Raw genomic sequence first — 23,577 nt, forward strand, 5'->3', positions numbered from 1 at the left:
GTTTTGCTGTGACAATAAAGAAGACTAGCTATTAGATATGCTCCCAGCATTGCTAGTCTCTCATAGCCTAAATACATCTAGCTCCTCTGTGATGCCTGGAGTTGTATGCAGAATATCCTATTGATCTCTGCTATGTAGAATACTTGAAACACTTGCTCAAAACAACCTTGTGCACTTCAAAACATATTACAAAATACAGTCAGAAACTCTCATACATATAGGGAAGGTATTGGCTGTAGATGCAGCAGGTGGTGTAACATTCTTGCCAGTAGGGGCAGTATTAGTTTTTGTCTTATATATAATGGGGCTATGGCGCTAAAATGGACATTGACTCATGGTTCAAGTTGTGGTAGTGTGTTTTATCTCATGGACGCTGCAGTCAATCCAAGGCAATCTGTTTATCATGAAAGTATTAAGTCACATACGTTGTGTTGATGAAATACTGTATGTATCAGATATACTGATGCACAATGAACCGAAATACCAGTCTGGGAGGCAGTATATCCGCTGCCTGGGGGGCATTATATCCGCTGCCTGGGGGGAATTATATCTGCAGTCTGGGGGGAATTATAGCTGCAGCCTGGGGGGCATTATATCTGCAGTCTGGGGGCATTATATCTGCAGTCTGGGGGGCATTATATCTGCACCCTTGGGGGCATTATATCTGCAGCCTTGGGGGCATTATATCTGCAGCCTTGGGGGCATTATATCTGCAGTCTGGGGGGCATTATATCTGCAGTCTGGGGGCATTATATCTGCAGCCTGGGGGGCATTATATCTGCGGCCTGTGGAGTTTTATATCCACAGTCTGGGGGGGGGGGCATTATATCCACAGTCTGGGGGGGGGGGGGCATTATATCCACAGTCTGGGGGGCATTTTATCCGCAGTCTGGGGGGTATTTTATCCGCAGTCTGGGGGGCATTATATCCGCAGCCTGGGGGGGCATTATATTTGCAGCCTGAGGGGCATTATATCCGCAGTCTGGGGGGCATTATATCCATATATATATTTCAATCTGAGGATTGTAAATTACCATATACCAGGAGGCATCACCTGATCTATATCAGCACACCCTGAAAATCTGGAAATCAACACTGTTTTTACATAAGGCCACGTTCACACAACGTATGTTTTCATTAAAGAACGGCTATTATTGCAGATTTGCAACAACGGACGTTATTTAATGACAGCGACCAATCGCTTTAATTACTATGGAATTCCGTCCGGATTGTATACGTTTTACATTACATTTTCTGCAATGGCTATTTCTGCACATTCCAATTCCAAAGAAGTGATGTTCATCCGTCCGGTAGTACATAGATAGCGGCCGTTCTATGACACGACTGTGTCACAGAACGGCCGCTGTCTTACAAAGTGTGAATGTGGCCTAAAGCTGTAACATCGGGCAACTATTGATAATTTCCTTCAACATGCTCCCACCCCCTCTCGTCTTCAAAACATATCAGCAGGGACGGTCAGGAGGAGGAAGCAGAGCGCCAGAGAGCGGAAGATGTAGCACCTTTTCTGCTCTCCGGATAACCCCTTTAAGGTTGGTTTCACACATATTTTCTAAAAAAACAACAACAAAAAAACTGTCACTGCAGTTCTCTTTACAGTTTGAAGATTAAGCCAAAAGTGTATCCAGCAAGAAAGAGAAGTAATGTAGAAGATTTTCCATGATATTTTCTTTAGAATCTTCTCCTGACTTTATCTGAAGGAACTGCATCAGGAGCTGCAGCGGCATAAAAAACTAAATCTGAACGCGAGCAGGGTTAATAAAGCTGTGAGTACATTTGCCGTGAACATGTCTTCTAGCTTGCAGGGGCAAATGACTATTATTAAATCTGATGCACATTTGCAGGTGTTATTTTTTTAAGATTTTTTTTAGCAGCATAACATTGTACTGAAAGCACTTAAAGTGAACCAGTGAAACAGAGCGATTTTGTAAAAGGTTACCCATGTCAGCAGACTCGTGTTTACAAGGTAAATGCACTTAGCTAATGTCATATTCCATTTGATGTTAGGTTTTATAACAACGTTTGAACGTTCCTGTTGTCTGAATTTTTATAAACAGTCTAGACACCGCATAAAAAGAAATGCCTGCAAACCGAATACTCAAACTCAATACAATCGGAACAAAGTCCAAATCTATTAAATTTACAAATGTTTCTATAGGAAGATTGATGTAAGGGTGGCATGAATGGCGCTAGGAGAGCTAAATTGGGCTTTCAGTTTAGCAGGTAATTTTACAAGTACTAGTTTCTATGTTAAAAAGCTTTGTAATTCTCAGTGCTAATATCCTGTTTCTTCACATTTTATAGAACCACTCCGTTTAGAAATCCATTAGCTGTTTCTGTAGGGTTTTATGTGACTTCTAGAATGAAAGAGACATAAAATATAATAAACAGTGAGATTCAGAATAGAGGGAAGAAAGACGTGAGTAAGTGGAAAGGATTATGTAAAAATATACTCACCATTATAATTGCCTGTACGGAACCAGCTGTATAAAAGGATTCAGAGCTTTTCCTAAAATACAGCGGTGCTTTATTTCTTTATATAGTAAATCGTTCCTATGTGTAATAATTATAGGAATAGCCTATCAAGCAACTGTACTTCCACAGTCATTCTTGGCTCAAGCCATTCTGCATGGTAGAGTCTAGGGGAACCAATGTCTCGGGAATCTCAACATTGCTACTGCATCTGCTGACTGGTGGAGCTGACAGGTAGGAGAGAAACACGTAGGTCAGGGATCAATACGAGCCAAGGGGGCTTGTTTATATGCAGTCCCAACTAACATCAAAAGGAGTTATAAACAGGCATACACACATCGGTTTCCCACTGGTGGAAACTGGAAAACAAATACATCGGTGCCTTGAATTACGAGCATAATTCGTTCCTGGACCGCACTTGTAATCCAAATCCACTCTTAAACCAAAGCAGATTTTCCCATAAGAAATTATTGAAATTTAAACAATTGGTTCCACAACCCAAAAATAATGATTTTATATTCTGAATAACATGTGAAACAAATGAAACAAACATTTATAAGCAGCTGAATATGTGATATTATAAGTTACTGTACAGTATAGCAATCAGCATGTGGAGTATAATGTATAGTAAGTGCATAAACCTGATAACACAGCAGCAGTTTGTAGATACAAGATGGAACGGCAGATCCCCATAATGCACTAGTGTAGTACAACAGGCTAGAATAGAGAAGCAGGGCTGCTGTCAGAGGTCTGTGTGGTCACATGACAGCAATGGGGAAGGTGTGTGTGTGTGTTCAGCATGGACCAATCAGGAACTGACATAGACTGCAGGGAGCATGAAGGAATGAGCAGGGAAGATGTGGGCACATACATGCAGCACTCTCTGTCCGGGGAGAGAGGGGTTACAGCTATGGAGAGATTACCTCGACAGTCCTGTCCCCTGATGTAAGCCCCAGCCTGAAGTGGATCTGCTATGATTTGGAAGGTAAGGGAGACTTCCTGGATCAGAGTACAGTGCTATGCAGACCATGCCCCTCCCCAACTCACCCTCCCACCCAGTACAGGGAGCTCTTAAACCAAAGCAATGCTCTTAAACCAAGTCACAATTTTGAAAAACTGTGAGCTCTTAAACCAAAACGCTCTTAAACCAAGTTACCCTTAAACCAAGGTACCACTGGGTATGTGTTTGGGAAGAAAAAATGCACTGAAGAAAGGAGCCCCATAGTTTTATTAAGTATATAAGGAAAACTACTGTATTACACTTATTAAGATCTATTGTTCTTATACTTCTAATTAGAGATAAGGGAAGCAGGATTCGTTTAGCTTTCGTGCAGAAGTAACTGATCTGCATCTGAATCCCACTGTCTGGTCGTTCTTTGAACACAGCCTGAGAACTGCCTGGCAAACACCTGGAAAATATGGACACAGCCTATGGCAGATGTACCATGGCAGCCTATGGCAGTGTCCCATGTTTTCCAGGCGATCCTCAGGCTATATGGAGCGGGCAGACCATGGGATTCAAATGTGAATCATTTAGCTTCATACAAAACTAAATAAATCCTGCTTTGCTTATCTCTATTTCCAATACTCCTGGCTATAAAATACTAACATATTCTTCAGTTTTACACATTTTGATTAGAAGATATGATTTATTATTATTAGTAGTATTATTACAAAAAGAGAGCTACTAAGCATCTATGGGGTGAATATTCTTATTCATAGAATGTCAAAGTAGAGGGAGAGAAGAAGACAAGGGCACTCACCCATCTGTGGCAAAACGACTCCTTTATTTGCAAAGTGTTAGCACTGTGATAGTGGTATGGCGTCTGCCCGCATGTCGTGATATCTTCATGGACTTTTACTGCACGCTTTGCAAATAAAGGAGTCGTTTTGCCACAGATGGGTGAGTGCCCTTGTCTTCTTCTCTCCCTCTACTTGGACTGTCTATATACTGTTTTTACGAGGAGCACCCCCGGGGCAAACAAGGCATTGTCCAATACATATGGCAAGTTTCTATAAGTAAACCGCTGATAGAGAGTAGTGCCGGTGACCTCTACCTATGCTTATTCATAGAATACTTTGTACATCCCTAGTGCTACCTAATATATATATATAATAATATAAGACAGAGATGGATGGGCACCACTAATGTATAGAAAACCCAAGATACAGACAGATTAAAAATAATTAAAACATGCCACCATATGGGGAGGCGACTCAATATTCTGCCCCCCCCCCCCCCATTAGGGAATCATTGCAATTGTAAATAACCTTACTGCACTGAAAAGGTGCAAACAAAAATAGATGCATGAAATGACAAAATGCAAAGTGCCATCTGATAGGTGCTTATAACCCAACTATATGTGCAAACAAGCAAAAATGAAGTGCAGTAAGGAGCGGTGAGGTGTCACCCGAATGGAGGGAGAACACCCTGGTAATTAGGCCCCCAAACCCATATATAATAATAAACGTATAAGCCTAGGTTATCACATACTAAAATAAAAGCTAAACATGGCCATCATTTTGGGAGAAAATAAAACAATGGGGTAACAGATGAAAAAGGCTATGTTTACACAACGGGATTTTAAGGCCGTCATTGCCGACTGTTGTCAAAAAGACGTCCGTTATTTGCATATAATGCTCGTCGCTAATGATCATGTTTATTATAGATAGACATCAATGGCAAATAATGGACATCTTTTTGGCAAAATCCTGTTGTGTGAACATAGCCAGTTCATTACTTAGACTATTCTATACGGCCTAATAATGCACTCAATTGACTTCAATCGTGTGCATTATTAGGCCAGGTTCACACAATGTAAAAAACAACGGCCGTATTTCATAACAAAAGCCATTGTTTGAAGAACTACGGCCATTGTTATGAATCAATGCAGTTGTCTTTACATAGTGTGAACCTGGCCTTCCACTGAAAATACAGACATATTTTCACCTCAAAATTGCGTTTTGTTTTTTTTTTGTTTTGTTTTTTACAGTGTGTGAACATAGCCTAAAAATAAGCTAGTGATGTCATGTAACCATGAAATATTGATCCAAATAGCAAACACTAGATTCCTTTTTAGTAATAGGCAGTTGCATAAGAGCAGTGTGTTAGTATCCAGAGCTTATTTCTATGACAGAAAATTCCTATTCCCCATTAATGGCATCTTTCTAATATGCCCCGGGAAAGCCGGCCTCCTGTTTATCACCGTCATCATCCTAGATGGGTTTTTCATGTATAAATATGACTTTAGTTACATTCCAGGCAGCAGTAAAAATGGAAGTAAAATCAATGAACGAATATAGTGTCAATACATTCTCTGTAAACCATGAAGCTAAATATTCCTATCAAATATTTTACCTATCCTGAAATCAAATGTAAAGAGAAGTTGCAGGAGGCTGCTATAAAGTCTAGTTACAGGTTACTTAATAAAGGCATCAAGTGTTATTTTACAAAAGCCATTTAAAGAGTACCCCTCATTCAAAACAACTTTTTCTATGTCATCAGGCATGTTAAAAGTTACTGATCACAGTGGGTCTCACTGCCGAGATCTGCTGTGATTAAGAGATCTAGCCAGGGAGAGGGTCATTCTTTCCCCGGCCATATCTCCGTAAGGACAATGCAAGTCTATGAGGCTACATTGTCAGAATCAGTGGGCAGCTAGGGAGTGGATTGTACTGCTGCCTAGCAGTGAAACCCACTGTGATCAATAACTTTTCTCATGCCTGATGACATGTCAAAAGTTATTTTTTAAGACAGTAACTCTTAAAAAGTTACAATCTATGATCAGGCTCTTTATCCTGAGCTTTCTGTTTAATGAATGCATGAGCAGAATATTAGAAGATAAGGTAACTGCATTGCAGCCAAGATTTATTCCGTACAGACCCTTTGATATGTGAGTAGCCATCCCAGTCGTCACTTTAAAGGTATAGACCCCAATAGTTTCATGAATAGGACTGTAAAGCAACAAGACTGTGGAGTTTTACATAACAAGGGCAATTCTGCATATATTTTGGGCACCCTGGGTGGGGCTGGAATAGGCTGTAAAGTTTTCCACTATTTGGCATTTAGGTATTGGGAAGTATGTAACCTCTGACACTAATAGCTTCACCCTGTCGGATTACTATGAGTAACGTTTTCCTTCAGTCCAGCTGTGGTATATTTAATGGTCATTTTGGCTTTGTGACTATTTTGCTGATGGTATAGTAGGATAAAGTGGAACCCTGAATGTGGACAACACAATATATTATTATTATTATTATTATTATTATTATTATTATTATTATTATTATTATTATTATTGTGGAACCCTGAATGTGGACAACACGATGTGTTTAAAGAATACAGAGACTGTTGTGGCTTCTCCACCTACAATGTTTCCCCAAAAATAAAGCACCCTCCCAAAATAAGACACCCCAACTTTTCTACACTCTAGCCTAAAGCAAGGCACCCCCCTGAAAATAAGGCACCCCCTACTCTGGCACCAGTTGTTTTGTAAAGACAAAAATTTTGCCGGAGTACCCCTTTTAATTCTACTCGGTTGTAGTAGTAATTCATGTATTGAGCTTAGATATCAGTATGACCTAATCTGTACAACTAAGGTTCTCCTTCTCTTGGCTTAGAAACCATGTAAATGCTGTATGATCACAGAGTATGGCTTTTCTAAGTGCACCTCCATCCAGGTAACCAGTTTTAAATCAAAAGATCTGAGAAATGAACTTGTGGTGCTGTTCGACTCTCAGAACACTCCTCCAAATGTAGATGTTACGCGTGGAATGATTGCGGCTAATGACCGCGGCTAGCGCAGTTACTCACCCCCTGATCACTCGAATATTATTATAAATGAGGTTGATTTTCCTTTTGACTACCTCATTTTTTCTCAACATGGTCCTATTACTTTCCTATCACATTCCTGACCCTTAGATATGAATGCTCCAGTGGAGACATAATAAAAATATATTAACTGTTCTGTGGCTGCTCCAACGAAACTTTAGGAGGAAAAAGGAAAATAATGGAATAAAACGTGACACTCAGGTCTTACGACTGACGGCGGCTTGTAAGAGCAGCAATAAATAGATTCCCTGAAACCAGTACCTGTCTGTAGAATGACAATGACTCCTCACTCCTCGGAACTTGTACGGTGTAATTGGATTTCTATAGCTTCATTCCAGATACAATATTGTTGATATTTTATTACAGTGGGGAGAAAGTTATATTTCTGCAGATATCCTCTAATCTTAATTTCTGATGTTTCGGCACATTCACACCAGGAGATAGGAACCTCTACTGTTTATGCAAATAGCCTATCTTGAGTCAGCTTGGAGAATTAGACTCATCTCAAGGTTTTTTTTTTATATGAAAGATGGATCTACTTGGTAGATTGAAACAAAAATGAAGCCAAGCCTGAAAATAGAGAGTGAATATGAATGCAGATTAGATGATAATGAAAGTCAAGAGGTATAGTGGGGTAAAAGACCAAGAGGTGCCAAGTATTGTTACAATCTATAGACCAAAATTGTTAAGTTCCTACAATAATGTGCAAAACAAATGATCCAACAGGTTACTCTTCTTCATAGACAGCAAGTCTCAATATGATGTAAAAAATAAAAATAAAATAAGAAAAAATTATTTTATATACATATATATATATATATATATATATATGTGTCGAGATATTCCGCAGCACACCAGCATACGTGAAAAAGATGATTTTACTCCAAAAGTATGAAAAATACAACAGATGCGACGTTTCGAGCTACTCACTAGGTCATTATCAAGCATTATGCTTGATAATGACCTAGTGAGTAGGTCGAAACGTCGCATCCTTTGTATTTTTCATGCTTTTGGAATAAAATCACCTTTTTCACGTATGCTGGTGTGCTGCGGAATATCTCGACATACTTCTGGGGATCCCCGAGCCAGAGGACTGACTCCGTGCAGCACCCGCCTCATGCAGTTTTGGATGTGCGGCTTTCTCCTGTTTCTGTTTGCCATTAAGGCTACATTGTGACATGATGCTATCAATTAATTCCAGTTGTAAGACAATTCTTTTGTCCAATTGCCATCTTTTAAGTATTATAAAATTTCCGCCTTGGTCATTATCTGATGTCACTGGGTAGTCAGCTTATTGGCAGGGGTGCTAAAGATGTCGTTCGTGTCTACACAAGGAGGAGCAGCACTATTTCTTGTTCAAAATTTTTTATTGGTTTTAACTGTCATAACAACAGAATAGTGACATGAACAAAAGTGTTCACTGAAACAACAATACAACAATTGTCCACACATCTGTACACATTCCAATAAAGTGGAGCAGCACTATTTCTAACCATTATTTAAAGAGAATGTGTAACCTAAATTTTCTTTTCCTGAGTAAAGTCAGGTACAAAAAAAATTTCTTTTATTTTAATCTGTTTCTATTTTATGGCTATGTTCACACTACGTAAAATTACGGCCGTTGTTGCCATCGGAAACAACGGCCGTACTTTTTGCGGAGCGCAACATTACCTTATCTGATATGGGATCCCGGCCGGAGCGTATACACATCGTATACTCTCCGGCCGGGATCCCATACTGGGCTGCAAATAACTGACATGTCAGTTTTCTGCGGCCGGAATTCAGTGAATTCCGGCCGCAGAAAGACCTGTCAGTTCCGGCCGCTCGCTTCACTGTGGGCTATGGGAAGCTCTGATGCGGGCGCACGCTGATGGGCCCGCATCAGAGCTCTGCGGCCGGACGTATCATCCGGCCGGTACCTAAATACCGGTCGTAATGATCCGGGCACAGACCGGCTGTTCCGTGACCGGGCACGGAACGGCCGGTCTGATAGGTTGTGTGAACATAGCCTCTGACTGTAGTTTTTTTTTTTCACTTTTTGTACATTGTTATGGGGGCTGCCATATTGCCTGGGCTGTTCTTAAAGGGGTTATCCAGCGCTACAAAAACATGGCCACTTTTCCCCCTACTGTTGTCTCCAGTTCAGGTGCAGTTTGTAATTAAGCTCCATTTACTTCTATGGAACTGAGTTTCAAAACCCCACCCAAACTGGAGACAACAGTAGGGGGAAAGTGGCCATGTTTTTGTAGCGCTGGATAACCCCTTTAACAGCATTTAGTGACATGCTTTACAGCAGGACTCATGAATATAGATTGCAATAGACAGAATCTGTCCCCTTGAAATAAATGTAAAACATTACTAAGCATGCTCCTTGACCTTTAATAAAGGTCATTCCACAGGGAGCTGCTATCAGCAGATTACAATAGGTCCTTTTCGGGGGTAGCCAGGGCCCTGAGCTGCTGGGGGGCCCATGGTCACCCAAAAAGACTTAAAATTTCAGTGGTGTATTGTCCCCTGGCTATAGTTCTGCCATGATTTGCAAAAAAATCACAGCTTTTTTACCGCAATTTTGAACAAATCAGGGCATCATGACATTATTTATCCTGTAGTATGAGCACCCTGCTAGTGCTACAATAATTACAGTGGGGTTGGGGCCCGGGTGAACAGCCCGGGGCCTATAGTAAAGTTAGTCCGCCCCTACCATAAATTATGACAACACATTCCCTTTAACACATTCTCTGTAGATGGTATTTTCACATGGTTTTCTGCAGGTGTCATTTAAAATTTTCTGTGGAGCCTAACCTCTATGATGTCTACTATACACTGCACACACACACACACACACACACAGAAGAGGATCCTTCTCCTATATGTCTATACAGTACACTCTTACCTTATAGAGCAGTACTGAACAGTCTTTGACTAAAGCCCTGGGCTAATATGAGTTCATGAGTTCATGTTGGCTTGTGTTGTCTCTTTACAATCTTTCTCCTTGTCTCTGTCTTACACACTTTGTGAAGTCACTTCTCACCCCTCCCATCTCCATAATTTTGTATTGGCACCATGTATTCTCATCTCCCAGTGAGCTACTAGTGTTGCGTTTGTGTCTGGGGATGGGGTGCTCTTGATTAGAGGAGCATTAGGCACTTTTCTGTAATAATATCACAAAGTTTCTTATATTCACTCATTTTGTTGATTTGAGTTATTAAGTTTAGTGTATAAAAACCATCTACAGTAAAGTCCTCCTACTGGTTTCTGCAGGGAGCCAGAACTGTATCATTTACCTTCGTTGAGATTTAGAACCATTTGATGGGCTCAGAATTCTGCATAACAGCCATGCCTCCCCCCCATTTTTTTTTTTGCATTCAACCAATAGCAATTGTTGAATATAAATGTTCTTCAATTTATTAAAGGAAAAGTCCGGCAAAAATTTTAATTAAAGTATTGTATTGCCCCCCCAAAAGTTATACAAATTACCAACATACACTTATTACGGGAAATAAAATCCTCTCTAGCAGCCACAGCCCGCACAGCTCTGGGAGTCGGGTCGTGACATCACAATTTTATCCAGGAAGTGAAGCCTTGATGTATTAGTAAGTGCAGGGAAAAAGCACTTTATGTGCATTTCCCGTAATAAGTGTATATTGGTGATCTGTATAACTTGGGGGGGGGGGGGGGGGCAATACATTACTTTAATTAAAATTTTTGCCGGACTTCTCCTTTAAAATATCTTACATGACTTATATACTAATATGCACCAGTCATGATACTACAATGAAAACTTTCCATTTAATATTTCCAGCCTCAGATGTATGTATGTAAATCCATTGCTCTTGGCCGCAGCCAATCAAATATGATTGCTGATAATCTAGGTAAAACATGGCTAGCAGATGCAAAATTGTTGATGTTTAGCCATGTTTTATTAAATGTCAGCTATCCTGGAAGATTCTATAAAACCTAAGCTCAGAGATAGAGTATAGTAAAGAAAGACTGGACTTTACGGCATTTAATGGTATGCAATAGCTCCCATGATAATATGAGATGAAGGCCTCGCACATCCATGATTATTAAAGGCTGAGGCTTTCTCACTTCACACAAATTGAATTCTTTCACAGAATGAAGGGCTTTTTAAAATACAGTACAAAGTGCAGAAATAAATTAGCATGTAAAGTGATCTGTGATATCAGGCTTTGTTTCACCTAAGTTTGAGTTTAAGAGAGAGAGAGAAAAAAAATCTCATTACTTATCTTATAAAATGTCATCTTTAAAATGTGGCGCTGCAGCACCTGACACAGAGTTTTATGGGAAATGCACAGTTTTACATGATGTTATCGTAATGCAATTTATTATGTCTGCTGTAATCTGCCTAATATTTTTTCCCCCCAGAATAACCGATTTGGCAAATATTAAAAGAAGATTATATTTATCGACTGTCCACAAGGAGTTATCCGCAACACCTTTACATGCAAAAATCCCGCTCTCCATCATCAGGCGTAGAGTTGTAAGTTCTTGCTCACATTCTCCTGGGATAAATGGTGTGAAAGATGATGTTGGAATATTAATGAGAATTCCATTAGGATATATATTTCGGAGGGTGAGATAAGGAGTGAAGTAAGGAGTGAAAAATAGATCACCTGCTTCTGACAACAGTATATATATATATATATATATATATATATATATTTATATACAGTACATACCAAAAGTTTGGACACACCTTCTCATTCAAAGAGTTTTTTTTGTATTTTCATGACTATGAAAATTGTAGATTGTAGCGTGCATGCTTTTCCATCCGGTTTGCGTTTAGTTGGACCATCATTAATTTTTCATTAGGACAAGGACAATGACCCCAAACATACCTCCAGGCTGTGTCAGGGCTATTTGACCAAGAAGGAGAGTGATGGGGTGCTACACCAGATGACCTGGCCTCCACAGTCACCAGACCTGAACCCAAACAAGATAGTTTGGCATGAACTTGACCGCATAGTGAAGGCAAAAGGGCCAACAAGTGCTAAGCATCTCTGGGAACTCCTTCATGACTGTTGGAAGACCATTTCTGGTGACTACCGCTTGAAGCTCATTAAGAGAATTCCAAGAGTATGCAAAGCAGTAATCAAAGCAAGAGGTGGCTACTTTATAGAACCTAGAATATAAGACATATTTTCAGTATATTTAAGTATATAAATCAACATGTGTTAATTCATAGTTTTGATGCCTTCAGTGTGAATTTAGAATTTTCATAGTCATGAAAATACAGAAAAGTCATTGAATGAGAAAGTATACCCAAACCTTTATATATATATATATATATATATATATATATATATATATATATATATGCCACTGAGTTAATGCAGTGTAATGCCTCATCAGGTTACCTTACTGGTTAAAGGGGTTGACCACTTTATAGTAAAATTGCTCAGTGTACAGTATTAGTAAGTGTACTCACTGCACTTACTGACAGCAGCTCCCTGTGTACCTCATAGACCACATGTGTCAAACTCAGGCCCTCCAGATGTTACAGAACTACAATTCCCGTCATGCCTGGACAGCCAAAGCTAAAGATTTGGATGTCCAGGCATGATGGGATTTGTAGTTTTGCAACAGCTGGAGGGCCTGAGTTTGACACCCCTGTTATAGAGCTAAAATAAAACTTTTGTCCTCCAGGCTGTGCTGCCCTGCTCTGTAGTGATCCTGTCCATAAGATGGCCGACATGGAGGAGCATGTGATCATGGTCCACCCCCCCCAATGTCCACCATAGGCATATACAGGCTCAGTGGTGGACACTGGGGAACGGGACATGCTCCTCCATGTCAGTCCATCTTTTGGACAGCACATCCCGGAGGAGAGGAGTCTGATTTTAGCTCTATAACGGAGCTGCTGTCAGTAAGTGCTTTGAGTATAGTTACTTATATTGTACACTAAACAATTTTACTATAAAGTGGCCAACCCCTTTAAACTTTGGGCCAAACTTGAGGACAGAGTGTACATATCCTATAAGTTTTTATCATTTATCCTGCCCCAATATGCAGAACTTGGACATCTGCTGCCAAAATACACCATGTCGCATTTAAGAGTAGTCCTGCTATAGGTAGTGGCTGACCAAGTAGACCACGGCTCCAGTGCTAGAATAAGGTGAGTCTGCAGCCTGGAGGTAACAGCAAGATGGTTAAACAGACAGTAGCAGAAAAAGGTTCAACCCCCAAGGAGTAGATAAAGCAGAGCTACAGATTTTACAGTAGTAGGTAGAAATTTGGTTAGAAACAGGCTCTGGTTCAGTGACTAAAACCACAATACTACTTAGGCACAGATGACTGGGAAAAGTGGCCTTAAATAGCTAGGCATGCTTCTCTAATGTGGAAAACACATTAGAGAAGCATGCACCGGCCCTTTAAGTTAAAGCCTGTGCATGTACATGGGAAGCAACAGCCAGAGAAGTAAGCCCAAAGCAGAGAGCAGGGGGGTAGAGCAGAGAATGCAGCCTAGACTCGCTGGGTCACTGGTGCCAACCACCAACATTACATGTCATACATTTGCCTTTCTTGTAAAAGCCCACCTATTTGTGCTGTGGTCCCTACCTACCATTATATTTTATTAAGGCTATGTTCACACCTGCTTTGAGCTTTCTATTAACGTGAGTTCCATCTGTGGGCAGGCAGCATGTAGCAGATATTGCTGTCAAAATGACAAAACCTTAAAAAAACCATAGCCATTTATTATACAGATCGGGAAAAACACTATTGCTTCGGTTATATGGTAAATAGAGATGAGCGAAATTCGAGCATGCTCGAGTCGATCCGAACCCGAACTTTCGGCATTTGATTAGCGGTGGCTGCTGAAGTTGGATAAAGCCCTAAGGCTATGTGGAAATCATGGATATAGTCATTGGCTGTATCCATGTTTTCCAGACAACCTTAGAGCTTTATCCAACTTCAGCAGCCCCAGCTAATCAAATGACGAACCCGAACCCGGTTCGCTCATCTCTAATGGTAAACCATCACACCATTATGAACAAAGTCTCACAGGAGGTTGTATGACATGTCATAGTCCTAGAATTTAGAAATGCATCTCACATAGGAACTCTGATCATTTAGGTAAAATAAATTCAGAAAGACGAAATTCAAAGAAATATATCCATAAAAATACTTTTCAGGTTGAAAAGCAACTAATTAAATTCAAAATGTGTTCCGACTATTTCAAGATGGGAACACTTATGTTCCAAACATTTGTCTTCTAAATAAGTTTAGAGAAAATTCAAGTTTTCTGCTTGTACACAGTCTGGTCTAGAGCGTAGGGGAAAAAATATGCTGATAAAATTATTATTCATAAAGTTGTACCACGGAGGTAGTTATTAATTTGAAATAAAAAAGAATAAATCTATTTTGCCTGAATGTAATTTAAATTAGTTGGGTCTGGTGTCACCGAGTACCAATGTTTAAAAACAAAAGTACACTTTAATGAACAATAAATTAAATTGTATCTGAATATGTAGTTCAATTACACGCTCTCCATCGGAGAATAAATAAATCATTCATGCAAAATATGAATAAAAAAGCTTGATCAATTGCTCAGGAAAAAGTGATTAATTGGCTTAAATCTTCATTAGACTTCATAACTTCTGCACTTCTGTGTTTGTCTGTGAGATGAAAACTTCAGCAGATATTGGACAGCTATGGAGATGTTAAAGGAACACGCCAAGCAAAGCTTATACACTGCCATATTCCTAGTCAATGGGGCTATGGAGGTGGAGCATGACACATACATTTACAGAGCACCAAAAATAGGAACATAGCTCCACCCCTTTAAACGCCGCATGGGGCATAAGGCTACTGTATGTATGACAGATGTCACTGGCTAGTATTTATGAGGCTGGACATATACATTGGAAATATATGACAGGGAATTCTACCAATAGATAGCCTAGACAGACACTACGATATGTTGTGTAACATTATCCTAGCACAATGTATTGGTATTGATACCTTAAAGTGAACCTGAAAATCGAGTAACAAAGTACTTACAAAGTTCTTAGGTAAAGGATACACATAATACCTTTCATTGTGCTGTCTGTGGCTGCAGTGAATTTTTTTGCTGTTGTCTAGTGCCAAAAAGGTGTGGACTAGGCAGATCAGACAGCTATAGAGTTTTGTAAATGTCACTGAAAAAACTCTAGTTCCAGTGTTAGCAAATGTTTCATATACAGCTGCGGTCATATAGAAATAATAAATATCCTATGCTTACCTGTCCATGGTCCCCTGGTGTCCCGCGTGTCCTGCTGTCCCATCTCTGAGTGAGATGGGACAGCACTCTGACTGAGCGTTCTGTTGCTCCCAAGATGTGTCTGTCTTGGAAGTTAAGCGTTTGCACCCGAGACATCACCAGCAGGACACTGGGGGAGCGCAGACAGGTAAGCATAGCTATATTTTCAGTATGGTCACACCTATATGGAAAATATTTGATAACACCTGATAACTCCTTTAAAGGGGAACTCTGGATAAGAAAAACTTGTTTTCTATTAAAAGTACATTAAAAGTTATATAGATGCGTCTATACAATGTATTACTGTATCTGTACAGTTCTGCCACACTGGTAGCTGATAGAAATCCAGGAAGTGAAGAAAACTGACCTTTGTGCCAATTCACATTGTCTCCTGCTCCTGCTGCTATCCCCCCCTAGGAGACAAATCTTCCATGCCTCTGTCTCACATTGTGTGTGTCTGCTGATGATGCAGACAGGGGGCAGGGTGTGATGTCACAGGTGGATTGGCTGGATAACCCAATCCCCTGAGTGATCCACTATCTCTTACCGGCCAGAAGCAGCTGCTGCACTATTTTTACTGATTGTAATGGGTGGGGGCTGTGTTGATTACATGAGGGAAAGCATTGCATTCTGGGAAATGCCAAACTGGGAAGGACAGAAACACAAAAAAGAGCAACCCCCCCCCCAAACAAATGGATTTTTGGTAGTTTCAAAACTGGGATAGACAGGTAAGTAATGCATTATGCTTCTGCAGAGGTTTCTTTTTTTTTTACCTCTACCTGGAGTTCTCCTTTAAACTCATTCTCCTGAAGTTTTGGTCACCTAAAGATGATTCTAACATATATGTCTTAATGGTTTATCCCCAGTTTCTTTAGACTGCTACTAGGTAGACTCATCATTTTGGAGTAGCGAGTAGTAAGTAGTGAGTATAACTATAAAAGTTATAATGGTCGGATCATATGTAGGTATACAAATCCTCAAAATATACTTTTAGAAAACTTGTATACTGCAACATGTCGTAAGCTGAAACTCTTCTCTTGTAGTGGTGCAATCTCTGCATTGACCTGGTTGCCTTCACAAGTGGGATATTTAAAAGTGCAGTGTTCCAGTCATTAGATGGAATCACCATTTCAGCCAACTGTAAACTAAGGAAGATTTATACCATGAAGCTAAGGCCCCAGGACACGGTGGAGCAAGGTCTGTACAAATGATATTTGTTTACGGTCTATACGTTACCTGGTGTATAGTATATATTGTGTTGATGTTCTTGGTTGTACACTTTATAGCAATACATATTTCTTGAGTTGGTGTTTGGAGGATACACGGAGGTGATTAAATCTGAGCTTAGCGTAAAAGCTGTACTACTGAGCAGCCAATGATATTCACTTCTGACATATATAGTGGCATGTAAGATCTATAGATAGTCTGCAACATAGCACAATCTATAGTCTAAGAGCTATTTATTGCATGCTGACGTCTTCATGACCTATCAGATCTATTATGTTCTACCGTACAATATAATCTATATAGGACCTATATTTGCATACTATTGGCATATCAGAGCATTTACAAAATGAATCTCTCCAGATGCTGCCAAATATAATTGTCTGTAGGATCTATACATTGAATTTTGTCATTCGTTTGAAATTTATATATATTCTAGTCATATTATGGCATGTGAATTCCATACCAGTGACTTGGGAGCCACATGGGACTCATAACTTTGATATTGATATTATTACAAATATATCTGAACCTCCAAACAGTACCAATGTGGATAGCCTCATACTAGTGTCAGATTTTACTTTGAAATATTTATCAGTAATTCTGTGGTTTCCTGTTTTTTTCAATTTACAAAAAATCTTATTTCCCTTAAAACCGCCCCCCACACACCACCACCATTTTCCTTTCCCTGCAGCCAAGTGAACAGAAAAAAAATCTCCTTAACCTTTTTGAATTTCTGATATCTTCTTACAATTTTTTCAGTTCTTTATGTTCGCACTCAGGCCACCTTCACACATCCATGTCAGTTTTTACTGTCAGGAAATACCTTCAGAAGGCTTCAGGAAACTATCAGGATTTCCTGACCGTAATCAGTTTTTACATTCAGGAAACCATCAGGATTTCCTGACAGTAATCAGTTTTTATATTCAGAAAACCATCAGGGGTGTCGTCAGGATTTCCTGATGTTCATCAAGAAAGCATCAGGGTTTCCTGAGCTCCCATAGACTCCTATGGGAGCATCTGTTCAGTAGTCATGATGAAAAAAGGATGTCTGAAGAATCATGAAAAATCCTGAAGGGTGTCTGTGTTCAATGCAGCCCTATGGGTCAGGAAATCCTGACAGGAATTCCTGATAAGAAATACTCACGATTAATAACCTAGCATAAAACAGTAACCACAAAACCTCCCAAACCTATTTCCCCATTACCCTAATCTTTTCGGAGTCGCTTATTTCACTCCCATCTTCTCGGATATTCTTTTAAAGATTTGTGTCTAATAAATTTGCAACCCTGAACAGGACCATATAATATGACAGACCTCTACATTTGAAGCACATCAATAGTTTCTTGTTTCTCCACATTGAGGCCACATTCACACAATCTATAGTTTCATTAAACAACGGCCTATTATTGCAGGTCTGCTATGGTTAATTGTAACGCAGGCACACCCTAATGTGCCCGTATTCCAATTAAAAGAAAGTGATGTTCATCAGGCCGGTACTCCTGTAACGGCTGGAGTAAACTTCACAGACAGCGGCCGTTCTATGACATGGCTATGTCACAGAACGGCTGCTTTTAGACAGCGTCTGAATGTAGCCTTAGGCTATGTTCCCACTACGTAAAACTACGGCCGTAGTTCTCGCTGCAGAACTATGGCCGTAGTTTTGAGGGGTGGAACATAGCCTTATTTTCAATGGGATCCCGGCTGGAGCGTACACACATCGTATATGCTCCGGCCGGGATCCCATGCGGTGCCGGACAAAACTGACATGTCAGTTTTCTGCGGCCGGAATTCAGTGATTTCCGGCCGCAGAAAGCCCTGTCAGTTCACACAGTGAAGCAAGCGGCTCCGGCCGCTTGCTTCACTGTGGGCTATGGGACGCTCTGATGCGGGCGGGCGCTGATGCGCACGCATCAGAGCTTCGCGGCCAGAAAGATCACACTGGATGATCCGGGCTGAGACCGGCCGTTCCGTGACCCGGCCGAGTCACGAAACGACCGGTCTCATATCTCGTGTGGACATAGCCTTAAACTGTATCTCCTCTTGGAGATGAAGTTTGAGTTCTAACGAGTTTTAAGATGAACGTTGTTCCCAACCATCACCCAACGTTAAAGGACAACTCCGGTGCTGATAAAAGAAAATGATCTAAAGCTCCAGTTGGTGTCTTCATTTTTTCTTTACTTCCTGGTTTGGGCTTTACCATGATGCACTTTGTCTCCTGTGATGTCTAACTGACTCTGTAGAACTATTAGATGGCTTATATCTTGCTCAGCCAATCAGAGCTGAGCAACCTGAGTCATCTGACAAAGGGAGGCTGGCCTAAAAGGGCTTAGACCCGCCTCCCTCTTGATGATGTCATTGTCACAAAATGGCTGCCACAGAAAAGCCTGGGGGCAACAGTTATTAGGTAAGAATGAGTTTACTTCACTTCACTTCCTGGTGGGGGGTTGAGGGGGGGAAACATAGGGAAGGGGGGCAGATAGGTGATTGAAGCATATTAAAAAGTTATATATATATATATATATATATATATATATATATATATATATATATATATATGTGTGTGTTTCAATAACTGGGAAAAAGCTTTTCACCGGAGTTTGTCCTATAAATATAGTTCAGGTGGTACAAAAGATTGGGAATCTCTTTCTAGCTAAACATGTAGAGGGACATTTATTAAGTCTAGCGTTTTTTGCTCCGGGCTTTAAAATGTCCCCGCATCGCCAACACTTCGCTTATTTATTATACCAAAAAAAACAAGAAACCAAGGCTTATGCTAAAAGTCATTCATTTATTTTCAGATAAAAAGCTTTATAAAAGAATATTATATATCACGTATTCCAAAAGGTTACAAAATGGCGTCCTACAAACACACCGCCTATAGTATATCATATACCAGCTAAAATTACCAATGTTCTGAATCACCACAAATACAAGTACATATAGGAAATATAAGAGGGCCTCCTAAACTAGGAATAAAGCACAATTCTGGCCACCCCCTTAATAACACAATAACTTATGATAAAATCAAAGTGACTCACCCATGGCAGTGTGATGATGCTTAACCCCTACGCACGTTTTGCGTGGCTACGCTTCCTCAGGGGGAAAAGATAGGGAAGGGGGGCAGATAGGTAATTGAAGCATATTGAAAAGTTATATATATGTGTTTCAATAACTGGGAAAAAGCTTTTCACTGGAGTTGTCCTATAAATATAGTTCAGGTGGTACAAAAGGTTGGGAATCTCTTTCTAGCTGAACATATAGAGGGACATTTATTAAGTCTGGCGTTTTTTTGCGCCGGGCTTTAAAATGTCCCCGCATCGCCAACACTTCGCTTATTTATGTAGGCGCACTGCCTCTACATAAATCCTGGAAAGGCATAAAAAAAAAAAGAAAATTGGGGAGCGATCTATTCTCTAGCAGCCAACATTTAACCTTGATATCCTTGAAGTAAGTGGGTTACTCACGTCTCGGAGGGGAGATTGGTCAAACTCCCCTCACACCGCCCCCGCCCCCCCGCCGCCAGGAAATCTCGCTTTAAAGCTAGGACCGGAGCAAATTCCTTGATCACAGTGATTTGAAGATAAATCAGGTGATAATATTAAAACAACAACTTTATTCTTTAATTTAATTTTAATATTATCACCGAATTTATCTTCAAATCACTGTGATCAAGGAATTTGCTCCGGTCCTAGCTTTTAAGCAAGATAGAAGACTCAATAGGCTGTGCATAGAAGGTCTGGGGAGAAATCCTGTCCTTCACTGAGAAGTGCAACATCGACTGGCTGTATTGCGGCTACGAGATTTCCTGGCGGCAGGGGGGAGTTTGACCAATCTCCCCTCCGAGACGTGAGTAACCCACTTGCTTCAAGGATATCAAGGTTAAATGTTGGTTGCTAGAGAATAGATCGCTCCCCAATTTTTCTTTTTTTTTTATGCCTTTCCATGTTGGACCGGTCACTTGGATCCTCCGGAGGGTGTAGGTCTACATAAATCCTGTGAGCACCAGTGTGGTGCACCGAGGAAACCTGGCGTAGGTTTCCTTGACATTTTTCGGCATGAAAAATTTAAATTAAGCGGACCCAGAGTCTGCGCGTAGAGCTGTGCGGGCTGTGGCTGCTGAAGAGGATGATGGCAGGGGGATGCTCATTGTCCATCCAGTGCCCTGTGTCCCTCAGTGTCCCCCTACCATCATCCTCTCCAGCAGCCACAGCCCGCACAGCTCTGGGAGTCGGGTCGTGACATCACCATTTTACCCAGGAAGTTACATCACCATGTTATCCAGGAAGTAAAGCCTTGATGCAGTAGTGAGTGCAGGGAAAAAACCCTTTCTAAGCATTTATAAGCAACATAAGTGTGTATTGGTGATTTAGTACTTAATAAAGGGGTCAAATGTTCTGATTTTAGCTATATGAGTTTTATTAGGGGCTCTCTATGGGCTAGTACAAACCTGCTTCAAAACATGAGCAACAATTCTAATGTACAGCCCCACCAACTGTACAACAATAGTTTTCCTTAAAATAACAGAAGTGTACATAACACCCAATGACAGATGTGTAAATATATCTTCTGTATAACGTGAAAAATGTAATCACCAGTGTTTAGACACATCTACTAAAATAGACCTCAGGAGATGTTCTCCCTGTAGTGACAAGGATGACAATAAGTTCACACTTTCCCTGTGATAGTTAAGTGAGTGAATGTAGTGTTATTTGTGATGTGTGTACTAATAATTAGTCACCAGTCATCTGATATGCATATCATGTAGTAGGAATAGGGAATAAAACATCTCTCAATACTCTTACCATTTATATTTCTTCATTAAACTTTTTTTTCCCTTTTTAAATAGCCCCATAGAGGGGCATTTACTTGCAATCTTTTGAGTGCTTATATAATACTCTGCACCACTGCAATAGTGCAGTGTATTATGCCTGGCAATGTATACAGTCGTGTCTCTAGCATGGCCGTATACTGGCACATACATGGCAGGCCTCTCATACTTACAGCTGAGTTCTGTACAAATCTTCCCTGAAATCTGCCTTCTGTGTCCTTTCCTCACTATATTCAGTTTGCATGAGTTGCCATCCATGCATGCTCTCCCCAGTCTTTACACATGGGCCAAGAGACAGGGGGCACGGTTGGGTAAGGAAGCCATCTGAGAACGAGGAGGAGATGCCAGGAACACGAGTGCAGCCATTCACCACAATGCGGCTAGCGGCCACAGCCATGACTATTGCCCATGAAATTACATCTGTCCAAAAAACATAGCCATCAAATGGCCAAAAAAAGACGTTATGTGGTCGTGGCCATAGACTTACTGGACAGGTACAGACAGCACTACTTGCACTACTCCTGCTGCCACCTGCTGTCTAAAGATTAAAAGACAGGGGACGAAGAGTTCTTTACAGCCACCTATGGTTTTGTTAATGCAAGAGACCTTATAAAAATGCTAATCATCACAAGACCTACTCTAGAGACATTGAAAAAAAATAGATGCTAAGATTTACATACATAAGAAATACATACTTTGCGACATTACTCATTCCCATAAAACCAACCGTTTATTGAGCAACATTTTACGTTCCTACAAGCTTAATCCATACGGTGTAGGATAGTATTGCTGCTTTATGGGAAACAATTTGTATTTTGAGCCTAATGGACCTGTAAGTACATTTTTAAAATATATTCTTGTTTTACGCAATATACATGTAATTTTTTTTATATTCATTTTTTTCTTTAATTATAAGAAACAGCCTAACTTTCACAATAAAATTACAGCTCCCGCCATGCTTCATTAACTCTGTAAATCCGATCCTCTAAGCAACCCAGATAGCTATCACTGCGTCTGAAGCCGAGAGGTTTGAATATATAAGGGCTATAGGCTTTTATCTGAAAACCCTTAAAACAATTAACTTTAACAACGGCACTTGAATTAATAAAATTTATTTTAACTTTCCCTCTGATGCATACACAGTATTCTCCTTGTGGTCCAGTGTGCGGAGATCACACATTACTGTAATGAGGCTGGTCACTGATAATCTTTGGTCTTCAAGGGGATATAGAAATAAATTTCCTTTTAATTATGGGCTGTGAAACCAGTGAATCGTGCAAAAAGAGCCACATGAGAGAGCTAGATGGCTGTAAGCCATGGAAAGCTAAAGGAGTAAAGTGAGTGTCCACCCTTGAACACAAAGGCCCACATTTACTATGTTGTTTTGCACCAAATCATTGATTACACTAATATTGTATGAAAATGTTAGCCTCGTATGGCAAAATTGCAAATTAACCCCTTTGTGACTCACGACGTACAGTTACATCATTGGTCATGTGTGGAAGTATGGTGTAGGCTCAGGAGCTGAGCCTACTTCATACACAGCAGGCTCCGGCTGCTGCCTGCAGCTAATATCCACTGTTAAGTGGGGTTGGCCACCTATATTTAACTCTTGGTCAACATTATTAAAAGAAAACAAGGTACTTACACGTGTACTGGATCCTGACTGAAGTCCCATACTCAGTGATAATGTGGCTCCATCCCCCCAAGGAAGCCCTGGGTCCTTCACTGGCTGGACAGTGTCCTCAACCATAAGATGGAGGAGTTTGTGACATATACGTCACTCATAAAAAGAAGAGCCCAGCACTAACCAGTAGGTTTGCTTATTTATTCAAGTGCAGAAAAGCATCAAAGGTACATTCAGGACACGTTTCGGCCATACATGGCCTTCATCAGCTTAGTCTCGCGAAACGGCTGAAACGCGTCCTGAATGTACCTTTG

The 23,577-nt window shown here is 40.4% G+C and overlaps 1 protein-coding gene across 1 annotated transcript in view; it reads left to right on the top strand.

Annotated features, from left to right (window-relative positions):
- Window positions 1-23,577, top strand: part of CFAP20DC (CFAP20 domain containing) — a 286,194-nt gene that overhangs the window by 83,969 nt on the left and 178,648 nt on the right. Inside the window, exons 6-7 of the mRNA XM_069968793.1 lie at window positions 11,708-11,822; window positions 16,625-16,778. Of these exons, the coding sequence (XP_069824894.1) occupies window positions 11,708-11,822; window positions 16,625-16,778 (269 nt within the window). The remainder of the gene's footprint in view (window positions 1-11,707; window positions 11,823-16,624; window positions 16,779-23,577) is intronic.

The sequence above is a fragment of the Dendropsophus ebraccatus genome, chromosome 4 (genome assembly GCF_027789765.1).
Source record: "Dendropsophus ebraccatus isolate aDenEbr1 chromosome 4, aDenEbr1.pat, whole genome shotgun sequence".
Taxonomy (NCBI): Eukaryota; Metazoa; Chordata; class Amphibia; order Anura; family Hylidae; genus Dendropsophus; species Dendropsophus ebraccatus.